Source organism: Trachypithecus francoisi, unplaced genomic scaffold (assembly GCF_009764315.1).
Source record: "Trachypithecus francoisi isolate TF-2019V2 unplaced genomic scaffold, Tfra_2.0 Lachesis_group9, whole genome shotgun sequence".
Taxonomy (NCBI): Eukaryota; Metazoa; Chordata; class Mammalia; order Primates; family Cercopithecidae; genus Trachypithecus; species Trachypithecus francoisi.
The window spans coordinates 61,023,232-61,046,222 of NW_022681474.1; the positions used below are offsets into that span (position 1 = coordinate 61,023,232).

Consider the following 22,991-nt stretch of genomic DNA (forward strand, 5'->3'; position numbering starts at 1 on the left):
CACAGTAAATTCCAGGAATTGTAATTTTTTCCCCTTCTGGGGATTAAACTAGTGAGTTTCAAATGATGTCTCCATAGTTGAAAATTTTAAGCACACATAAAAAGTCCAAGGGCCCATGTAGAATGACAGAAGGGAAATAAGTTGTATTTCTTTAACATTGCAATAAACTTTGCTATCATTTTTTAATGATTTTTAATGAATTTCAAATGTAGTGTAAAACTGAAGGATTCCATAGTGCCACAGGGATTGGAGAAGCAAGCTGTGCTTAGGGCAAGCTTGAATGATTCTCAACTCTTAGGAACTCACTTGAAATGATTCTGTGACTTAATACCTATGGGGTGGGCTGCTCTATGATGAGTTTTCTGAATTAACTTCCATGTGAAAAACAATGTTTGCTAAAGCATAAATGACATGGCTATATCTGTGTCATGTAACCTAATATGCTAATTTGATTTTTATTTACTTACTTATTCATGAATGAATGACAGGGGTCTCATTTTGTCACCCAAGGTAGAGTGTAGTGGCGCCATCATAGCTCACTGCAGCCTTGAACTCATGGACTCAAGATCCTCCTGCCTCAACCTTCTGAGTAGCTAGGACCACAGGCCCCTGCAGCCATACTTAGGGCAAATTTTTGCTTTTTCTTTTTGTACAGATAAGAGGCTTGCTGTGTTGTCCAGGCTGGTCTCAAACTCCTGGCCCTCAGTCATGATCCTCATCTTGCCTTGGTCTCCCAAAGCATTAGGATTACAAGGGTGAGCCACTGTGCCTGGCCTTGAATTTTAAATTGAAATTAAAATTTAGGCTTGGCACAATGGCTCACGCCCGTAATCCCAGCACTTTGGGAGACCGATGCAGGAGGATTGCTTGAGTTCAGGAGTTTGAGACTAGCCTGGGTAACATAGTGAGACCCCGTTTCTACCAAAAAAAAATTTTTTTTAAAAATGAGCAGACACGGTGGCACGTACTTGTGATCTCAGCTACTTGGGAGGCTGAGGTGGGAATTACCACTTGAGCTTGGAAGGTCGAGCCTGTAGTAAGCCATGATGGTGGCACTGCACTCCAGTCTGAGCAACAGAGCAAGAATCTGTCTCAAAAAATTAAAACAAAAACAAAACTTGATGGTAGCCCTACCAAGTATTTAGAACTTAGACGAATAGAATGATACTGTCTGGGGAGGAGTCTTTCATCTGTGACATTGTTTGAAATTGCTAGTACGTGGTGATCATAAAAACGAGACTAATTTTCAGACTAATTGTTTTCAGATTTTCAGTCTGTTCCTTAGTGCCTGTATCTGGGTCAGTCCCCTTGCCTTCCTTTCCTTAGCTTAAGGTCCTGCTCTGAACATGCCTCCTTTCAATATTCATGTGCAGATATTCTGGTGGACACATAGGTACTGTGTTTTCATATCCTCCCTAACACTGGATATTACTGATTCTTTTTTTCATTTTAGACATTCTGCATGTGTACTGTAAATAACAGCAGTATTCTGTTCCTTTCCAATCTTCATACGTTTTATTTTATTTAATTAATTAGTTTATTTTTGAAATGGGGTCTCGCTCTGTTGCCCAGGCTGGAGTGCAGTGGTATAATCTTGGCTCACTGTAGCCTCTACCTCCCAGACTCAGGCAATCCTTCACCTTAACCTCCTGAGTAGCTAGGACTGCTGGCTTGTGACACCAAGTTTGGTTAATTTTTTAAAAAAATTTTTATTTTTGGTAGAGACATAGTTTTACCATGTTGCCCAGGCTGGTCTCGAACTCCTGAGCTCAAGCCATCCTGACTCGGCCAAAGTGCTAGGATTACAGCCATGAGCCACTGAGCCTGGCCCTTTATTTCCTTTTTATGCCTTGTTCCTCTGGCTAGGATCTCATCACAGTGTCAAATACGGTGACAGTAGCATGTCTCGCTTTGTCTTGTTCATGAGCCTAGAGGAAAGGTTCCAGTTTGACAAATGTAGACTTCTTTGTAGATACCATTTATCAGATTAAAGAAGTTCCAAGAAGGCTTTTTATTAAAAGGAAAATTTAGTTATGCCATAGTAAATTTAAAACATGGCTTTAATATGATTTCATGAGCATGTTGTAGTGGAAAGAAAGGGCATTGCTGTCTTCTAGACCTCAGGTTGAATGTGAGTCTTACTATCTGTGACCTGGACTTCTGAACCTGCAGAGTAACTAAGTAAGCCCACGTAAGATCATTCAAATTATGAAAGTAAAATGAGAGAATCTCTTCAGTTGTTGGCTATTTTTTTCCTGACATTAATTTGAATGAGGTCATAAACTAAAATTTTAAAGTTGAATTTTATGTAGACTTGGTTCATTCAAATACTTGAAGATAACAACATTCCTAGTCTGAGTTGTCTCTTAAGTAAGATTTAGTAGGGGTTAGGTTTTTCAGTTCCATGCCAGCAGTCTGAATTCTAATTATAAATGCCTGTTCTGTCATAATCTTCCAATGAGTGAAATTGAACTATTCATATACATTTTATTGATTTATGTCTGTATTTAAAGCCGAGTGATTTAATCATTTTGGATGGTGGAGTGAGCTGTGGAATCGGGTCCGGCTGAAGTGAGGGTTAGCTATCATTTGTTTAACCCTCTTCTGTCTGGTGCTAAGACTGAGTTTTAGTGTTTATGAAGGGATTAGGTGACAGCGATGAAAATTCCAAGCCATGCTTATGCTAAGAGTTATGATGGAGTCATCTTTGGAATGTGCTGACGACAGAAGTGGGGTGCAGTTGCTTGTGGGTTTTGTTTTGTTTGGGGGAGTGGGGGGAGAGAGGGGTAATGGTTGTAGAGAGTGGGGAACGCTTTCAGGCATGACCCTTGTGTTGATTGGGTCAGTTTAGCTGCAGGGGAAGGCGCAGGGATATTCCTGGTGTAGGGAGAGGTATCCATGCTGGCAGAGGCTGGGGCAGGGTTCTGTGTGTGCAGTTCTGGACCATCAAGGGCAGGGTGGATAGGGGCTGGACTCTGGAAGGCCATTCTCCATGGTGCTGAGGGGCTTGGGCTTTCAGTCTTGGGGATGCTTTGCCAAGATTTGCCAAATCTGAGTGTTCAGATTTGTAATTGCAGATCTATGGCAGTAGCATTGTCTCCTGTGTTAGAGGCTCTTCATAACTCTTTACTGCTGGTACCCCCAGGACTTACTGATGGCTCTCGAACCCCTGCCCTTGTTTTCCTCAGTTTTCAAATGTATTTGGTAATGGGGTATAACCCTATTCATTAATGAATTCCTGGTTTAAACTGAAGCATGCATAATAATAGTTCAGCTTAATAAATGTTTTGGAAAAAGAGCCTCGTTTACAAACATTCACTCTTCCCTTGATTTAAAAAAATATTCTTTTTTCTTTCTCTTATTGTCAAGAGAGTGCTCTGAAAAGTTACAGTATGACATTAATTGAATATTCTATTTATTTTTGCCTTTGCATACGAAGATATATAAATCAAGGGTGGACAATTCCTTGTCATAAAGCTGAAAGTTTAATTTCAGACTGACATCTGCTGCCAGTTTTATGTTTCAGTATTTTATTTATATTTAAAATTCCACCTTCCCTATATTTGTAATATCATTTTTATTTTTGTAATTGTGTCTTTGTGTTCTTCCTTTCAATAGGTGTTATTAGGCTCACTTTCATTCTGCAGGCACCTTCAGAGATCCCTTGTTCCTCAGAACATATTAGAATTCCTTCTCTTCTTCAGTGTCCTAAGTAGATTATATGAATGTGCATAACTAACTACGTTCTGTAGTTCAGCTCAGGAATACTTTTCAGCTCTTACAGATGGACACTTATGGGTAATGGTTGTTAGTTATGAGCTCATTTTAAAAGTAGATAAATGTCTGAATTTTCAAAGACAAAAGGTTTCAGAGTTCTTGGTAGTTTCTTGTAGAGATAGGTATAGGGCCTGTGAGAAAACCACTATTTCAGAATCTTAACAAATAGTAATAGACACCCAGTGGCAAAAATCAGAATCCCCTTTTCTTTCAAGAGCGGGTATTTAAGGCTTAATTGCTAACTGAAAGTGCAGCTTGCCCTCTTGCTTCTGGAGACAGTGATGCCCCCAGCTCAGCTCATTGGACAATCAGCCAGGGCCAAGGTGTGGTCCCTATACCCAGAGACTTCATCTTCTCCTCTTCCGATCTCCACATGTGTACCCCAGCTCACCCCAGCTTCATCTTCCTTATGCATAGAAAATTAGAATAATTCTAAGAATCGTTTTTCTTGGAAACAATGTTTTGAATATGGCAAAGTGAAAATTGTTTTTCTAAACAGGATATTGGCTGGATGTGGTGGCTTACGCCTGCAGTCCCAGCTACTTGGGAGGCTGAGATGGGAGGATCACTTGAGCCCAGGAGTTGGAGGCTGCAGCGAGTTGTTATTGTGATACTCCTACTCCAGCCTGGGTGACACAGTGAGACCCTGTCTCAAAAATAATAATGACAAATAAAAATTTTAAAAGTTAAAAAAATAAGATATTGATGCCAGTAAAACTTATTGGTGATGACTGAAACCGAAAAATATATTATAAAAACACACAAGCAGTATAATATATCAATATTATACTTTATATAAATATAAACAAAAGCAAAAAAAATCACTAAAATTATACTAGAAGAGGAGGCGTACTTATGCTTCTTGGAGGTCAGGTGCTCTGAGCAGCAACTGCCATGCCGGTCCTGCCGTCACCACAAATCCAAGGCGACTGACAACAACAAACCCTTCCCAGCTATTCTTACTCTAATATATTCTTGATAATGCCTTTCAGTACTAATGTTTTCCCTGCTCCAGCGTAACACCCAGAATCTTTTCCTTGACCATTCTCATAGAAGCCTAGAACCTTCTGTTGTTTTCAGTGTTTCTTTGATGAGGCAAATTCTTGGAATGTCTTTGGCACAGGGGGGTGTAAAATTTCCACTCCCTATATTTAAGCCTACAGCTGGGAGCAGTTTCTTACTGATGTGCCTAAAGCTAGTTAAATCCCCACTCTCCTTAGCAGTCTCTCTTGAGAGTTAAGATTTAGGTAATATATTACAAATTGTGAGTGCAAACCTCTGCCACTCTCTAAGATTGCTGCACTAAGGAATCACTAACCCTTCCCTTCCCTGTCTCATCCTCCCAGTGCCTGGAATTGGGTGTGTGTTGGCATTTTCTACAGGGCTGATAGGGTCTGGCTCTGTGTCCCCACCCAAATCTCATCTTGAGTTTGTAATCCAAATTGTCATCCCTGTGTGTTGGGGAAGGGAACTCCTGGAGGGTGATTAGGTCATGGGGAAGTTCCCCTGTGCTGTTCTTGTGGTAGTGAGTGAGTGCTCGCAAGATCTGATGGTTTTATAAGGGGCTTTCCCCACTTTACTCTGCACTAATTCTTTCTCCTGCTGTCTTGTGAAGAGGTGCCTTCCACCATGATTGTAAGTTTGCTGAGTTCTCCCTAGCCATGTGGAATTGTGAGTCGATTAAACCTCTTTTCTTTATAAGTTACCCAGTCTCAGGTATTTCTTCATAGCAGTGTGATATCAGACTAATACAAGGGCTTTGAACATTTATGTGTTTGTGATAGAAGGAAATTCCACATGCAGTTATGGTCAACTAAGTGAGCACATTTCCTTAAAAAAAAAAAAAAGTAAAAATTTGGATTTGATGGATATTGCTTACAAACTTGAATGCTCCCAAGGTTATTTCCACAGGCATGCTGAATCTCATCTGATCTGTAGTGACTCTCGCATTTAACTTGAATTAGAGCTTGGGCACAAAAGCAATAATTTGAACAAAGTTTGATTCTTAAAGAGTAATATAGTATCCACTTCCCCACTTCCATTGTTTTTCAGGGAAAAAGTTAGTATGCAACACAAGGGTAATATTAAGCTTTTATCTTATTTATTTATTTATTATTTATTTTTACAGAGACAGGGTCTCTCAGTGTTGGGGAGGCTGGTCTCGAACTCCTAGGCTTAAGCAATCCTCTCACCTCGGCCTCCCAAACTGCTGGGATTACAGGTGTGAGTCACTGCACCTGGCTTCATTTATTCAATATTTGAGGCAGAATAGGAAAAAAGAAAACCAAGGAAATTCTAATGTGTTAAATGAGACACAGTTTTTTTTTTTTTTAACTTACATAATGAATTCCTTATATTTGAAAAAACTAAGTGAAAATAAAATTTTGTGTCTGTTTCAGTGTAAAAGCTTATTTTATTCCACTACAGCATACAGAAACTTTATTCTTTTTCCTAGAAGTTATGATACCAGGCACCCTTCTTCCTTGAAATACTTAGATGGGAAGGACTGAAAAGAATCACTGTAATTGGCATGTAGAGTGTCACTGGATACTCGTTAGGATAAGAAAATGTAGTGAAATCAACTTGAAATTTAACCAAATTGATGACATTCTGCCTTGTAAGGTGCTTTATGAAATGTAGTCACATTTTATAGTAGACTTAAGTTCTAGTTTTCAGTAAAAAAATTTTTTTTTCAATTTTTAGTGTTTCAAAGGACTTTTAACAAAAACTCTGAATGAATACTCTGTAAATACTTAGGCCATTACTGTTTTGCAATAGAAATTTCTGTTATAGTATATAAAATTTAGTGTTTTCAGTCTATTAATCTTTGGCCCTTACCCCATCCTACAAGAAAGACTTAAACATTCAATGAGAGACAAATTTGACTTCTTTAAAGCTAGAACAGAAGAATGGAGACAGAATTTCACAAAATTTAGTTTGAACTTGACATCCTGATATTCTTAGAGAATGTTTTGACTTTTAAGCCTTAAAAAGTATTCATGTTTTTGAACTGCGGAACTCCAATCTCAAGTTTGGTTGTTTGGCAAGTAAATTAAGAATAATCATTATAACAGTCCTTTGCTACATGTCTACTGTAGCTGGGCTCTGTCCTGTGTGTTTTAGACATTACTGTATTTAGAAGGAGAACAACTCCAAGGTGCTACATGGAGAAACTAAAGAGAGTCACGTGGCCAAGATGTACCCCATTGGAAGTGCCAAAACTGGGTTAAAAGCCCTGATCTGACTTATTTTATTTATTTTTATTATTATATTTTTGAGACATTGTCTCACACTTTTGCCCAGCCTGGAGTGCAGTGCTATGATGTTCGCTACAGCCTTGACCTCCCTGGGCTCAAGTGATCGTCTTACCTCACCCTCTCAAGAAGCTGAGACTACAGGCATGAGCCATCACACCTGGCTAATTTTTGTATGTTTTGTAGAGTTGAGGTCTCACGATGTTGCACAGGCTGGGTGACTTATTTTGAAGCCCATTTTCTTTTTGTCATCCTCCTCTACCTTCAGGACTTTTCAGATAGTTTAATCCTGTCCTTGTAATTCCTGGCATCGCTTACTCTATTCTTGAGGTTTTCTGGTCTCTTGCATAGCCAGGTGAGAACTGAGTTGAAAAGCTTTTTATATAGGCTTCATGGATATGTATACTTGTGTAAGTGGGTCACACAGTTAATAAAAATATTGGAGAAGCCCATTTAGTTCACTTCTTTATAACAGCAGTGGCTGTATACACTTAAGGGTTTCTGGTAGTTGGAAATATGAGTTTAAAAGTAATAGTCATTAAATTAAGTGGAAACTGTGGGTCATTTCAAAGACATTGTTTTTACAAATTGATTACACACATACTAGGTCTTTCCAAGAGCATGCTTAGATTGAACAGAAAGTCTTACTAACAGAACACGTGCCCTGTGCTCTGTATTATCCTCAGGGCATATGATTGACTATTACAGTAATAAACCATTGCTTTCTCAGAGGTGCAAAAGGAAGCTATAGTCTGAGTGCTTGGGAGAGGCATAAGTCATAATTGTAGGCTGTAATAAATGTAAATCCATGAAAAATGGGTTAGCTTCAAATAGCTGAGTTGCAGAGTTTTGCAAAACCATGCCCCCGTGTTCCTCTCTGGAGCCCAGATCATAGAAGAATTTTCCATCTTTTTTAACAGTGGAATTTCTAAGGCTTTTCAGAAATATCCGGTCTCTTGGTTTCTAACAAGAGAACAATATCGAGTCTTAGATGACAGAAATGAATTCCTAAATAAGTTGAACTTTTTAAAGTTTTTACCAAATTTAAATAATAATGCTCATACAAATGGTAGCTCAGGTCGTCCCTGTGCGGGTGGTACTGAACTAACATTCTAAATTTGAAATGGCAGGCTCTCTGTTCCCCTGTCTGGATAATCTCTGATAAAACATTAATCATCTCAAAGTTCTATTCAAGTCCATTGATGGAAATTGTGAAATGTAATTTAGCTTGAGGAATTGAATTAATGTTTTCTAATAGCCCTGAGATATTCACTGATTTATAGGTTTGAATGCTGGGAGGTGCATTTGTGTTTCTCTCTGTGTGTGTGAGCTCATCCTAGTTAATCTAAATAGGTGATTAGAAATGATGCACATTCTGTATCATAAAAATATTAACGCTGTGACTGGTGAATATTGGTATGGTTTATTTGTGTGTGTCATTCAGCTCACTCATTGCTTTATACACCTGGTATAAATTTGTGCTCAACTGAGAAATATTTGTTGAATATTAAAAATCCTTTAAATGTATATGCATATATATGTAGACATGGAATCATAGATGTATATATTTAATTCTAATGTTTTATTTTCAAGCAGGTGCAGAATTTATCTGATTTGAATAGTTACACTATGTGCCTCTGTTGTGCAATACTAGTTTTCTCATCCATCATTTTTCTCCTTACAACTCCTTTATCACTTCACAATACCTAACTCTGCTCTGTAACATTTCTGCCTCAAACCCACATTGATGATGTACTTCCGTCTTTCTCACTACCCTCTTCCTTTACAATGTTACAGCTTAACAATGGGTGCAGCATCCATTTGTCTTTCATTTAATTCCTTTCTGTATCTGTAGGATCTGAGAAGTGTCTAGCCCAGGTAGGCAATGCAGTAACCATGTATTGAGTGAATATGGGAAGGGAAGAAGGAAAAAAACATGGTTCCAAGATCCTCAGGAGGTCTAGTTGAAAGGACTCTGCCTCTTTTGTGTCATCTTGGAGCAGTCGTTTCATCTCTTGAGCCTTAGTTCCTTCTCTGTGAAATATGCATTATTATTATTATTATTATTATATACTATTTGAGACAGAGTATTGCTCTGTTGCCCATGCTGGTGTGCAGTGGTGTGATCTCTGCTCACTGTAACCTCCACTTCCTGGGTTCAAGCAATTCTCCTGCCTTAGCCTCCAGAGTAACTGGGACTGCACGTGTGCACCACCACACTCAGCCAATTTTTGTATTTTTAGTAGAGACAGGGTTTCACCGTGTTGGCCAGGCTGGTCTTGAACTCCTGACCTCTGGTGATCTGTCCACCTTGGCCTCTCAAAGTGCTGGGATTACAGGTGTGAGCCACCATGCCCAGCCAGTCCTCTTTTTGACGGCAGTGTTCTGTATGAGGTGCTATGTGCAGCCTTCCAGTAGAATGCTAATAGGATAGAATGCATTCTAAGATTACATTCTGGGAGAAGGGATATGTCAGTTCTTCAGTCCATGTCCTCACCTGTATCTTTGTATCAGTTACCACTCGCAGAGGAAAAAAATGAGCATCCCAGGTGATTCAAAGTAGGGAGGTTTCACCTGTTCTAATAGAATTTGTTACATCAATATGTGTTACAGGCAAGTTCGAACTGTTATGAAGAAATAGCATGACATACTTCACTGGGAGTTCTGCATCATGAGTCCAGAAAAGAAAGTTGTGCCTATATTGTGGAGGCTTGAATTAAGGATAAGTAATTAAAGTTGGTGGTTAGTTAGGAGCACCTAAAGTTTGGGTCTGTGTCAGGACTGAAGGTTGAGGTAAGAAATTTTGGAGTCTAGGAGTGAAGAACTTTGGAATGGTGGCACTTACTGAAGTGTGTTCTAAATCCCTGTCTGTGTTCCAAGTTGTTGCTAATTTCCCTTGTGGCTTTCTGCTGTTACCATTCATTGTACCTTAGGCCTGCGACTGCATAGAGGACAGGGCATGGTAATCGTGATTGTGTTGGCTCATCCCTGAAGCAGGCATGTTCAGGTTTTAAGTGTAGTAACAATACAGAAACTCCTAACCTTGACCGAAACTCCCCCGGCTTAGCTTGCACCAGTTGTACCGTACCCACCAACACTATGGTCATATGGAGTTTCTTTTCGCTCTTTGAGACCAGCAACTTCATTTCTGGATTAAGGCCTTGCATTCTTTCTCTCCACTGGGAATTCTCGTCCCCCGATTTTAGGTGAGCTCCTCTTTGTCTTGGGTTTGTCTTCAGTCTTGATGCTCAGAAAAGTCTCCCCTGATTGACAAGTCATGCTCCATCACATCCTCCTATTTTAATTATTTCTTTACTATATGATGTTACCTTATTGGTGTAATGTGAGCTTATGTGAGTAGGGTCTTTGTCTGGCTCACTGCTGTAGCTAGTGTTTAGAATGTTCAACATGTGGTAGAAACTCAAGTGTTGGTTGAATGAGAGAATGAATGGGTAAAGACACCTTGGCCTCATTTCCTGTATCTGTTTTCCCTACCCAGCTCCACTTAAATGTAATAGGAAAACATAAAGACCATATTTACTAATTATAAACACTTGCTGAGAGCTGGGTAATGGAGACCCTTTGTTTGGGCACACATAGAGATAAAATAGTATTTATTTATTATTGGCAAGAAGGTCCAGGCTCACCAATTGGTATTCCATTACCAGGGGTGAATGAATGATGTGAAGCGGGGTGGGGAGGGGGTGATGGGATGGGGGAGTCTGGGAACAAGCTGGTTTCGTGACTGGGGCTGGGGCCCTCTGGGTTGGGACAGAATGGCGTGCAGGTGTGTTTCCCCCTGTTAACTTCTCGCTCTGTTTCTTGGTAGTCCTGCCATTGCAGGCTCCTATCTGCGCCAGAAGGAGGCATTTCAAGGTGTTAGTGGTGTCGGTAGTGGCTGAGGAGGAAAGGCGGAGAGTTAGTAAATGGCCATAGTAAGGACAGAAAGAGATTTTTTTCCAGCATCTGGGTGCTTTGCCTGCAGTGCCTGTCTCATGCAGCTGCTTGTGGACACAGCGTTTATGAGGTTTCTCTTGTGCATTTTAAAGAATCAGGATTTCCATAGGAGAAGTCCTAAAAGACAGATGTAGACTCTGGGCATGCCCATCTCCAGTTCTTCTTTTAGAAACTGTTTCAGGAAGGATTCTTTATACACCAGGAAGAATGCCCTAACGTGATCATTGTTTGACAGGGATCCTTAGCTGACAGCGAGAACAGGGTGGCAGGCACCTTTGAAGGTGACCTCTCCTTTGGCTAACAAAAAATTCAAAAGCTGGTGTTTCCCTTGCTGTTCTTTAGCCGCATTTCCAACTACTCTGCCCACTCCCAGTTTTAAAATAGTAAGTAACAATTTTACTATGAATCAATGAAAATGCAATCAACTATGGATTATACAGTATTACAGTTTTCAATGAATGCTTATGTCTTTTCTTTCTCCTTTCCCTCCAAGGGAAAAGTTGGGAAGTAGGGGAGAACAAAAGGAGAAGGCATTCAAGCAACAATTCCTCATATATTCTTGAAAGCAATTAGACGCAAGTCACATTTGATTTGTTATGATTTTTAGGATCCTTTTTGAGTGGACGTTGGCGAGGGCTGGCCGGCAGGGCATCAAGGGGATGTTGTGAGTCCTGCCCCTCCTTTAGCACTAATTTTAAATTAGATTTGAAGAGTGGTTGGTGAACAGCCCTCCACTGCCCATCTGCAGCTAAAGAGAAGAGCCTTTAAAAGGACGTCCTGCTGAGATGGTTTTTCATAGAAGGTGTAATTAAACCCTGTTAGGAAGACCCGGAGTGAGACCGGCAATTGGCATTTCATGGACATAAGTGTATGAAATGATCCTGGATTGGTAATGTTCACTATCTTTGTATAAATAACAAAAATGGAGGTTTTGGGTCACTACAGATGATGTCCATGTCATTCTCTGCTTCCTGTTAGCATGCAAGTTCTAGTGTGCGTAGCAGTAGAAATTATGAGTAAATACTGTCTGTTACTGATACATATGATTCCTGTACGTGGAATCACTTGAGTATTCTGATGTAAGGCCGTTTGGAGAATTCTAAAAATGCAACACTTGATTATCTTACCCCCCAGTAAAACTGTGAATTCAGGATTAACAAGATACAATGAGTTCATGTCCAAAAGAGGAAGAAACTGTATTTCGACACGCTTATTTTTTTTTTTTGACACGTACTTATATTAGTTTGCTGGGATGCCATAACAAAGTGCCTCAGACTAGGTGGCTTAAACAACATAAATTTATTTTCTCACAGCTCTGGAGGCTGGAAGTCCAAGATCAAGGTGTTGGCAGATGGCTGTTTTCATGTTCACATGGAGTTCTGCTGCTGTGTGCATCTGTGTCCAAATTTTTTCTTCTTCAAAGGATGCCAGTCATATTGGATTAGGGCCCAGTCTAATGACCTCATTTTAACTTAATTTCTTTTCTAAAGACTATTTCCAAATACAGTCATATTCTGATGTACTGGGGGTTAGGACATGACTTTTTGGGGGATACAGTTCAACCTATAATAATACTACACTTTTTTAAGTGATTGTGGGGAGCTCTTGATAAATGAATTTAAGGGTACATGCTGGCTCTGTTTAACCAAGTTCTTACATTGATTTTTATAAAGCAAAATATTTCACTTCCACTCATTACTATGTAATCTCATAGGTCGGTTGAGTTTTGGACCATTTGTCATGTATCTTCCACATATCTTCTATGTCTCTCTCTCTATGTATATATAATAGAGAGAGAGAGACAGGGTATCGCTATGCTGTCCAGGCTGGACCAAATGAACCTTCTGTCTCAGCCTCCCAAAGTACTGGGATTATAGGCATGAGCCAGGGAGTCTGTGCTGCTTTGTGTTTTAATGTAAAATAGAGCAGTACCCCTCAGACTTTGAGGTTATATTAATGTCCTGCAGGTCTTGATTCAGTAGGTCTTGGGTGGAACTTGAGATCCTGCATTTCTAGCTTGTTCTCCAGTTGATACTAATGCTGCCAGCCCTCAAACCATAGCTTGAGGAATAGAGCTAGGAGTGGCCGCACAATTTGCAGGTTCAGTGTTACAGAACCACTCAGTGTAGCAAAGTCAAACACTGACGAGATTGCAGCAAGAGAAAGTGAGACATTTATTACATGGCCCCAAGCAAGGAGAATCAGGCAGCCCATGTTTAAAACCCCAACTCCCCGATGGTTTACAGGTAGGGATTTTTAAAGGCAGGAAGGCAGAGGTCACAGGTACGGTAATAAATTCATACATGGAGGTTGTACTTGGTTTTGACCTATAGAGGCGGGCTTTCTTGAAGCGCCGGGTGATTAAACGTGATAGGTAAATTTAAAAATTTTCAGATTTGCAGTTGGTTAAGGAAGAGAAGCTTTGTTTAAATATTTGAGGTCAGCAGAAAAGAATGTTAGCTGTGGCTTGTGTCACCTCCGACCGACTTTACAGCAAAGAACAAGAAGAGCTGTCAGAGGCCTACCCTCAGTTTTCTGCCACCTGAGCTCTGCGTGCCAGCACATCTGTTTAGTAGGGGTCCAGGTTTCTGAAAAACAGGAACATATGCTAAGATGTTATCTTACATTTCTGTTGAGAACAAAACATCTCATGACTCTAACTTTGTTGGTTACTGTTTTAAGCGACTGTTACCTTCTTATCAAATTGCTCATTTACTTCTCAGGGCCAGTGAGGTGCCTGGAATTTCCCTCATATGAACTCAAGCTTTTTCTTTATTTCCATGCCTGGTGGGGGTGGGGATTAGGTCCCTAAGAGGGGTCCCTGCTTCATCTTAGTAATGCAGAATGAAAATGCGGGTCCATTGTTCAAAAGTGACTCAGAAGTATGAACTGGTCACCGCAGAGCAAGACACCTCCTGTGGCCCCTGAGTGAGTGTGCAGGTGATACCACCCACGGAGCCAGCCCTGAGCTGTGTTGGAGTGCTGATGGAAGTTATCTCAGGGCACTTATCCGCAATGATTTGTAAGATGATGGCTTTTATTGGCCAGTGATAAAATCCTTATACTTCTAACTAGTCATGGTTTTACATAGTATTTACACAAAACCCAGAGCATGGAGGAGCATAAGCATGCGGGAGGCATAGCTAAAGCAAGTTGCTCCTGAGACTGTAGCTATCTTGGTGCCTAAAACACAGAATATCACCACCAACACCACAGTGATTATAATATATAACTTGCCCTTCTTTTGCAAAGTTTCGAAGGAATCTAGGGTATGACACATGAATTCCTCTGCCCAATGATGGTGATTCTCCTTTGTCCTTGAGGTAGCACAATGCCTGCTTTTTGATGGTGGTATTTAACTCTGGGAGCAACATTCATGCATTTTTCAGAGGGGAACAATCATAATCATCATCATAATACAAGGTTATAAAATGCGTGAGTTAGGCCGTGCACGGTGGCTCACACCTGTAATCCCAGCATTTTGGGAGGCCAAGGAGTTAGAGACCAGCCTGGCCAAGATGGTGAAACCCCATCTCTACTAAAAATGTAAAAATTAGCCAGGTGTGCTGGCAGGCGCCTGTAATCCCAGCCACACAGGAGGCTGAGATACAAGAAGAGCTTGAACTCGGGAGGCAGAGGTTGTAGTGAGTCAAGATTATGTCACTGCCCTCCAGCCTGGGTGACAGAGGGAGACTCTGTCTCAAAAAAACACAATTAAAAAAATAAACATTAGCCTCGGTGGCTTATATTTTCCTTCTGCTTAATTTACCATGTCTACCCATGCTGGGCATTAGGATGTCAGTTTTGGGGCTGTGGTCCCAGTTGACTGGACTAGAAAAATGAGTTCACCCCTATATGGGTGCCTTCTTTTTTTTTTTTTTGAGACTTAGTTTCAGTAGAGACAGGGTTTCTCCCTGTTGGTCAGGCTGGTCTCAAACTCCCGACCTCAGGTGATCCATTCGCCTCGGCCTCCCAAAGTGTTGGGATTACAGGCGTGAGCCACTGCGCCTGGCCATAGTGCCTTAATGCTTAGAATCATCTAGCAAATATTTTTCAAATATGACTAGAGGCAAAATCTTCTTTCATCATTTTGCATTTCTCAGTGCCAAAGGCTGTCAAAGTATCTTTTTCCCCCCATGGTGTTCTTACAGCTCAGTAATGAATAAGGTGGATTTATCAATTGATCTGTATAAAAAACACAGACTCTGATGTGCTCAGTCATACATCTTCAGACCTATCTCCATTTCACTGCCCCTTCCCCTCCCTTTATAGTATGGGAGCTGTGCAGGTTCCCTTATGGAAGTCATGGAAATGTTTTTCACTTAACAAACTCGAGGTATGATGAAAATGGTCTGAGGTCTATTCCTACTTATCCTACTAGATTGCCTCTTGGTGCTTTTTCAAATTCTTGATCCCGAATTCCTTTAATCAAGTAGTAATTTCAAAGAACATGATTAGGTTTCCATAGGGTCATTACTTCTTTTATATTCTTGGTTCTTTTTACCTTATTCACCCGTATCTTTATTTTCAAGGATTTCTATATCCATCAGTTGGGACCGAAAACTAATCTGCATTAAAGTAGCAGTTGTTACTTGATGTGACTTACCTTTTTTTTTTCTCATGGATATTTGAATGTTATGGGATTTGGGAAGGTAATTTTTTTAAATTACTGGTAAAAATCTTGTGGAGGATTCTGATTCTCAGGTCTGGAATAACCTACATTTTTTGAGTAAGTGGTGCATTCACATGGTTTAAAATTCAAAATATGTAATTGACGACACCATATCTGAGCCATTCGGTTTTCTTCTCAGGAGGCAGTATTGTTAGTGTGTATGTCTGTTGTGTGTGTTCTTCTAGAGATAGTTTATGCTTATATAAGCAAATGCAGATACACTTTCCTCTCATTTTACATAATTTTCAGTTTTCTAAGCCTTTAGCAAAAGTGTATAAACTAATGTTATGGGATTTTTACAAAAGGCAGAAGCCTTCAGGACTATAAGGAGTGCAGACAGAGTAATTTGAATGATAGAAGTAAGTATGTTAAGCAACCTCTGAAATCACACGCACACCACAGTTTTCACTTTCTGCGCACAGAGATGGTACTTTGTGTAGGCTTCCAGAGTTTTGCCCTCCTCCCCCAAAGAAAAGAAAGAAGAAAAAAGAAAAATTAGAAAAAGTGGTGAGCCTTAGTACTAGAAATAGTAAAGAATTAGCAGATAAAGTTTAGCAGTTTTTTTTTTTTTTTTTTTGAGACGGAGTCTCGCTCTGTCACCCAGGCTGGAGTGCAGTGGCTAGATCTCGGCTCACTACAAGCTCCGCCTCCCGGGTTTACGCCGTTCTCCTGCCTCAGCCTCCCGAGTAGCTGGGACTACAGGCGCCAACCACCTCGCCCGGCTAGTTTTTTGTATTTTTTTAGTAGAGACGGGGTTTCACCGTGTTAGCCAGGATGGTCTCGATCTCCTGACCTCGTGATCCGCCCGTCTCTGCCTCCCAAAGTGCTGGGATTACAGGGTTGAGCCACCGCGCCCGGCCGATTTTTTTTTTTTTTTTTTTTGAGACGGAGTCTTGCTCTGCCGCCCAGGCTGGAGTGCAGTGGCCGACTCTCAGCTCACTGCAAGCTCCGCCTCCCGGGTTCACGCCATTCTCCTGTCTCAGCCTCCCGAGTAGCTGGGACTACAGGCGCTCGCCTCGTCGCCCGGCTAGTTTTTTGTATTTTTTAGTAGAGACGGGGTTTCACCATATTAGCCAGGATGGTCTCGATCTCCTGACCTTGTGATCCGCCCGTCTCGGCCTCCCAAAGTGCTGGGATTACAGGCTTGAGCCACCGTTAATTAACATTCTGTTAGTTTAATTTCAATTCCTGATAGATTGATGAAATAAACATTAGCAAGAATTTGTAAGCATCTGTAAGATAATGGGTGCAGGACTAAAGAATTTAAAGTAATAATCATCATACAAAAACCTGATTGCTTTCCTTGATAGCTCTATGGAATTACTTAATTTTAAAAAGGCTATAGATGTTAAATGTCATGATTTTTGAGTAAGTGATATTTTTGAAATCTTATTCACCAAACTAACCGAATTGGATAAAGAAATGTCAAATGTGTAATAAAGTGTCCAAGAGTTAGTGGCAAGTTGAAGAGAACCACAGGATAATGTGTGTCTTTTCTTTAATGATCTAGAAGAATTAGCTAAGCAATATATTAAATCTACAGATGATAGTGAACGAAGTGTGTTCTTTTTGTTTTTTATGAGTGTTACTGAGAATGAAGCAGTAGGGTCAAACATGCAAGTTTAGTAAAACGGCAAAAGATGAAAAAGATGTCTTTGCAAAAAAATAACTAATGTTTCTGGGGATGGATAAATCCCTAGGATCAAGAGAGGGGAAAACCTAATGAGTCTAAAGTGTTTTATTCCATATAATGAAAACATATCAAACAGTAATGTTGGGTGACTAGCCTATTTTTTTGACTGCCCAATTAGCTTAATTGGCAGCCATCATTAGATGGCATAATTGGGCAAACCAAGAACTTCTGTAATGGAAGTTTTCAATAAAAGGTTTGTCTCTCAACTGAAAAATAATAGACAAACATCAGAGAGACACGTAAAAATTGGTTGAGTGAGGTGACATTTGTTTTCATGTGAATTATTAGGAAACTCTGCTCGATTAGTTGGACACCATGTACCTCTGTTCCTCAAGGTACTGTACACAGAAGCTTGAGAAGAGATGAAATGGGGCCAACAAATTAGCATCTGAATGCACTTTACTAAAGGCATTTTTTCTGTTTTACATGTGTTTTGGCTTAGCCTTAGAGATGTTGCAGTATCTTACCAAATGCCTTACAGAGAATCCATGGCCAAAGTGGAACTGAAAGTCCTAGGTCTTTCCGCCAAGTGCATAACTCTTTCTTCCTTACTACACTAGAAAGACTTTTGCGTTGTAATATTCTGAGACAACATCAGTGATTCATTCTTCATTTTAGGAAGCAGTAAGTGATAGGTCTACATGTGCAAAGAGGAAGGTAAGGTTTCAGTCTTTAAAGCAATAATGGTGGGTTGCCCTTTTGTTAAAGAGTCTCATGTCAACAAATGCATATCTAGTTTGGGCTAGGAAGAAATAATAGTTTGAAAAACAATAGCTTGAAAAATCAGTTGGGCATGCCAGGCATCCTCATATCTTCAAATTTGTGTATCATATATAAGCTGAGTGATACTAAAAATTTGTTATGCTCTAATAAATGATGATTTATGTGTACCAAAGCTCTAATATATAAAATATCTAGAATTGGTAGCATCATAGATATGAATTAAATAGGTGGAGATGAAGTAATTAAAATTCGTTCCTAATTTGCATGGATTTTTTTTTTTTTTTAAATCTTCAATTTTGTAGGGAAAAAAATTGGAGCATTAAATTGATAGAAAATTGTAAAGAACGTTCTGCTTCCGGTAGTGAAAATGGTCTGTTTTCTTTTCTTATTTTAACGTAAGATCAATACTAATGTCGTTTATATTGTACTTTAGTGTTTACGGAGTGGATTCACGTATATTCTCATATTTCATCTGTGCAGTAACCTCTGGAAGGTAAGGTTTCTTCATTATGTTTTTAAATGTCTGTTTCTTAACTCTGTGTAGAGGCAGATTGATTGGGCTTCATTTCCTCAATTTAGAAGGCTGGACTGATTGATGAAACATTGAGGAAGGCAGAGGAAAATAAGGAATAGAGATTCTAAAAATAAAAGTGACACTTGAAATGGTTTGACTAGCAATCTCACTTATTTTTCCAAAGGCAAAAATAAAAAAAAATTAAAAAGACAAAAATTAAAACCCAGAGATACTAATAAAAGCAGGGAGCACATGTGTTTCTCTGATCCTAACACTTAGAGTAGCAGCTTTATTGACAGTCTATTTTTGTGACTAGAACACTTAGATGTCCATTTTTTAAGGACAACTTTGTTTTTTCTTCCCAGTGTTTTGTTGTTTTACTGGCGTATATTTAAATTTGATTTAAATTTCATGGCATTAAACTGAAAACTTAGATGGTTTTATCGTGTCATTTGTTATATTTATTCAGTATTTGTAGGTGAATTTTGGTAAATTTTTTACTTTATTAGTTGGGGTTATGTACCCCCACTTTTAATCCCAAGTCCTCACAATAATAACAGCTTAAACATGCTAAGAGTTTGTTTCTCTCTTACGTGAAAGAAGTCAAGCAGTTGGCAGTCCAGGTCTGGTATGTATTGACAGCCCCAGTGTCAGATAACCAGAGACTTGTCTCCCTGAAGTATCATTCTTAGCAAATCACCTCATGGTCCAGGGTAGCTGCCTGAGCTTCAGTCATCAGGCTGACATTCCAGGAGGCAGCAGAAAGGAAGAAAGAAGAAGGGCACCTGGTTTCTGTTTTAGGATGCTTTTGTGAAGTACCAATTAGCATTCTTGTCTTGAACATCTTAAAGATGTTAGAGCTCATGTGAAAGCAGCTTACTGCAAGGTAAGCACGTGACTGCCTAGCTCAATACAGAATTTTCTTACGAAGGAGGAATAGAACAGTGGATGCTGGTGTAGGCAACACTCAGTCTGTGTCACATATAGCGCTTAACCCATCAGTAGTGAGGATGCTTCAGTTCAACCATTTCATGGCTTTGGGGGCTGTACCAATTGGTTTATAATAGTTACGATTTTGTGACCAATTATTCTCTATGTGGAGATATATATATGTTAGAGGAACTGCTTTGTTCATTTAGACCAATGAAAGCGAAGTAATTTGTGGACAAGTGGCTATAAGAGGATATTGGTGAGCATATTTGTTCCCACGAGTCATTTTCTAACCAGTTAACACTGGATTTCTGTACTCTCTTTAATTTTCACATTATCTCTAAAGTCTTCAGGAGGAAATGCAAGCAGTGTGGTACTAGAATAGTTTTCTGTGTGAATTCTTTTCCCTTTTATTCTTTACTGGAACCAGTAATTGCCTAGAGAATGATGGGCAGAATGCCAGCTCACCATTTCTTTAAGGGTCTAAGAATTGGCTTTAGAGAATGGAAGAAAATTCCAGAAACACTGTTAAGAAAGTTATTATTTATTTCAAATGTTATTTGGAACAGCAAAGGACAATATGTTTTGTAGCACAACTTTTAAAATGACTGAATTGGCAATAAATTCACATAATGAAACTTCTAGCAAGTCTTTATATTTCTGCTGGGGAATTCTTTGGTTCTTGGCGTAAATTTTTAAATAGTTGATATCAGCTTTCTATTCTTAACATTCCTTTAGTTGTAGAGCTAATGTGAAAACAGCTTGCTGTGTTGTAAAGAATGCCTTTAGTTAGCCAATGAATCAACTCATGCGTGTTTCAGTTGTCAAGCATGTTAAATAGTAGTTTTTAGACACAAGAGGGATTGCCCATAATATCATTATTGTGAGATTCTGTTTCTCATCCACAACGAATGAAATCCTTTCTTTCCCAGACTGCCTCTCACAGCCCCTCCAGCACTGTGGTTCAACTCTGTACCAAGAGAGGACAAGTCCTGGGTTCTCAAAGACCTGGATTTTGGTTCTAGATTTGCAGTGTGGGAGTCAGGCAAACAGATGTATCTCTTGAGGCTTTAGTATCCTCACATTTCAAACAAGGACTTAAGTTAAAATACTGTTTCCTTTAACTTCCAAAATTCGATAACTCTGGGCAATGGATTTAACAAAAATCTTTAAAAAATAACCTAAATAAATTTCTAGAACAAATTTCCCAAGAATCCCAAATAAATATTAATTTATATTTAAAGATGCTGTATTTAGTTTAAACAATGCAATAATTATGAGCTTTAAAAGGAATCTAAATCAAGATATGTTTAACATTGGCTATTTACGATAAGTTCAAGTACTTAAGCTAATTTTTAGCGTGATACCTGTATTTCATTGGGGGAAAGACAAGCGGAAACAAAACAATATCACTTCACACACTGATCATGTTTTATATTTTCTTTTAGACATTCAATGATTAATGTGTTAGACCACATAAATCAGACAAGGAGGATTGAAGGACATACCTTATGAGTCAGCTAAAAATCGTACCAGTTCAATAGTACATGCTTCCTTTTGTGAGCAGCTATCATTGTTCTGAAGTTTTGGAAGTTGTGGTGAATAGTACGTTGTGTCTCTAAGTGGCCCTGCTATTGTAATCTGTGGTTACTCTTTAAGTTATGGTGGAAATCTTTATGTGCTCAAGCTTGATCACAGTTTCAAGCTGAAAAATTTAAATGTGGGAGATGATACCAAATATTTGGCAAATGTTTTATGGCCCACAGCCAGGATTAGTAAAAAGTATGGTGAATAGATAATTTACAGTTTTCTCGGAACATATTAAAATGCTCTTTGGGATTAAATCAAGCTTGATTTATTTGTTTATGAATGAGTGAATGACAGGATTTCACTCTGTCACCCAGCTAGACTACAATGGTGAGATTACAGCTCACTGCAACCTCGACTTCCCAGGCTCCAGTGACCCTCCCACCTCAGCCTCCCGAGTAGCTGGGACCACAGGCACATGCCACCTTGCCTGGCTAGTTTTTGTATTTACTTTTTTTTTTTTTCCCTAGAGATGGGGATTCATCATGTTGCCCAGGCGGGTCTCAAGTGATCTACCTACTTTGGCCTCCCACAGTGCTGGGATTACAGGCATGAACCACTGCACCTGGCCAAGCGTGCTGTAATTGAAAAATTTAAAATGCTTTTCTGGTTGGGCACGGTGGCTCACGTTTATAATCTCAGCACTTTGGGAGGCCGAGGTTGGTGGATCACCTGAGGTCAGGAGTTTGAGACCAGCCTGGTCAACATGGTGAAACCTCATCTCTACTAAAAATACAAAAAATTATCCAAGCATGGTGGTGCACACCTGTAATCCCAGTTACACAGGAGGGTGAGACAGGAGAATCGCCTGAACTCAGGAGGCGGATGTTGCAGTGAGCTGAGATTGCACCACTGCACTCCAGCCTGGGTGACAGAGTGAGACTCCATCTCAAAAAAATTTTTTTTTCTGTAGTGAAAGTGGTAGCTCTAGGCTGGGCGTGGTGGCTTATGCCTGTAATCCCAGCACTTTGGAAGGCCGAGTCGGGCGGATCACGAGGTCAGGAGTTCAAGAGTGGGTGAAAATTGAGGTCAGGAGATTGAGGACAGTCTGACCAACATGGTGAAACCCAGTCTCAAGAATACAACAATTAGCCAGGTGTGGTGGCGCACATTTGTAATCCCAGCCACTCAGGAGGCTGAGGCAGGGGAATTGCTTGAACTCGGGAGGTGGAGGGAGTGAGCCGAAATCATGCCACTGCACTCCAGCCTGGGAGACAGAGTGAAACTACGTGTCGAAAACAAAATAAAACACCCAAAACCAGAACAACCCACCCCCACACACAGAGAAAATGGTAGCTCTTATTTGTTTAGCTCACGTTGTCTGGCAATGAACTAGATTTCTTACAGACATTTTTTTTCATTGAATTTTTAACCAAATGCTCATTCACAAGTGAGGAAACTAAGGTCATCTAGGGAACCTGGGAGGGGGCAGGGGCGTTACAGAAGGGCTAACCTGACAGCAGAGCCAGAGGTGCACATCCTCATACAAAGTAGTGCTTAGACTCGCTGGGGTTTATTGAAAAGGATGCTGCTACATTGGTTTAATAATTTTATTTTCTTTCTTTTCTTCTTCTTCTTTTTTTTTTTTTGAGATCAGTCTCACTCTGTTGCCCAGGCTGGAGTACAATAGCGTGATCTTGGCTCACTGCAACCTCTGCCTCCTGGGTTAAAGCAATTCTCCTGCCTCAGCCTCCTGAATAGCTGGGATTATAGGCGTGTGCCACCATGCCCGGCTAAGTTTTGTATTTTCAGTACAGATGGGGTTTCACCATGTTGGTCAGGCTGGTTTTGAACTCCTGACCTTGTGATCCACCCACCTTGGTCTCCCAAAGTGCTGGGATTACAGGCATAAGCTACCGCGCCCAGCCTTATAATTTTCTCTTT

General features: G+C 40.0%; 1 protein-coding gene across 28 annotated transcripts in view; it reads left to right on the top strand.

The window, feature by feature from the left end:
- Positions 1-22,991, top strand: part of PARD3 (par-3 family cell polarity regulator) — a 725,699-nt gene that overhangs the window by 221,714 nt on the left and 480,994 nt on the right. For 15 of the 28 annotated variants that reach the window (XM_033209496.1, XM_033209500.1, XM_033209503.1 and 12 more), the window contains exon 3: positions 18,510-18,569. The exons of the other annotated variants lie outside the window; for them this stretch is intronic. In XM_033209496.1, coding sequence (XP_033065387.1) covers positions 18,510-18,569 — 60 coding nt within the window. The remainder of the gene's footprint in view (positions 1-18,509; positions 18,570-22,991) is intronic. 28 annotated transcript variants of the gene reach the window in all.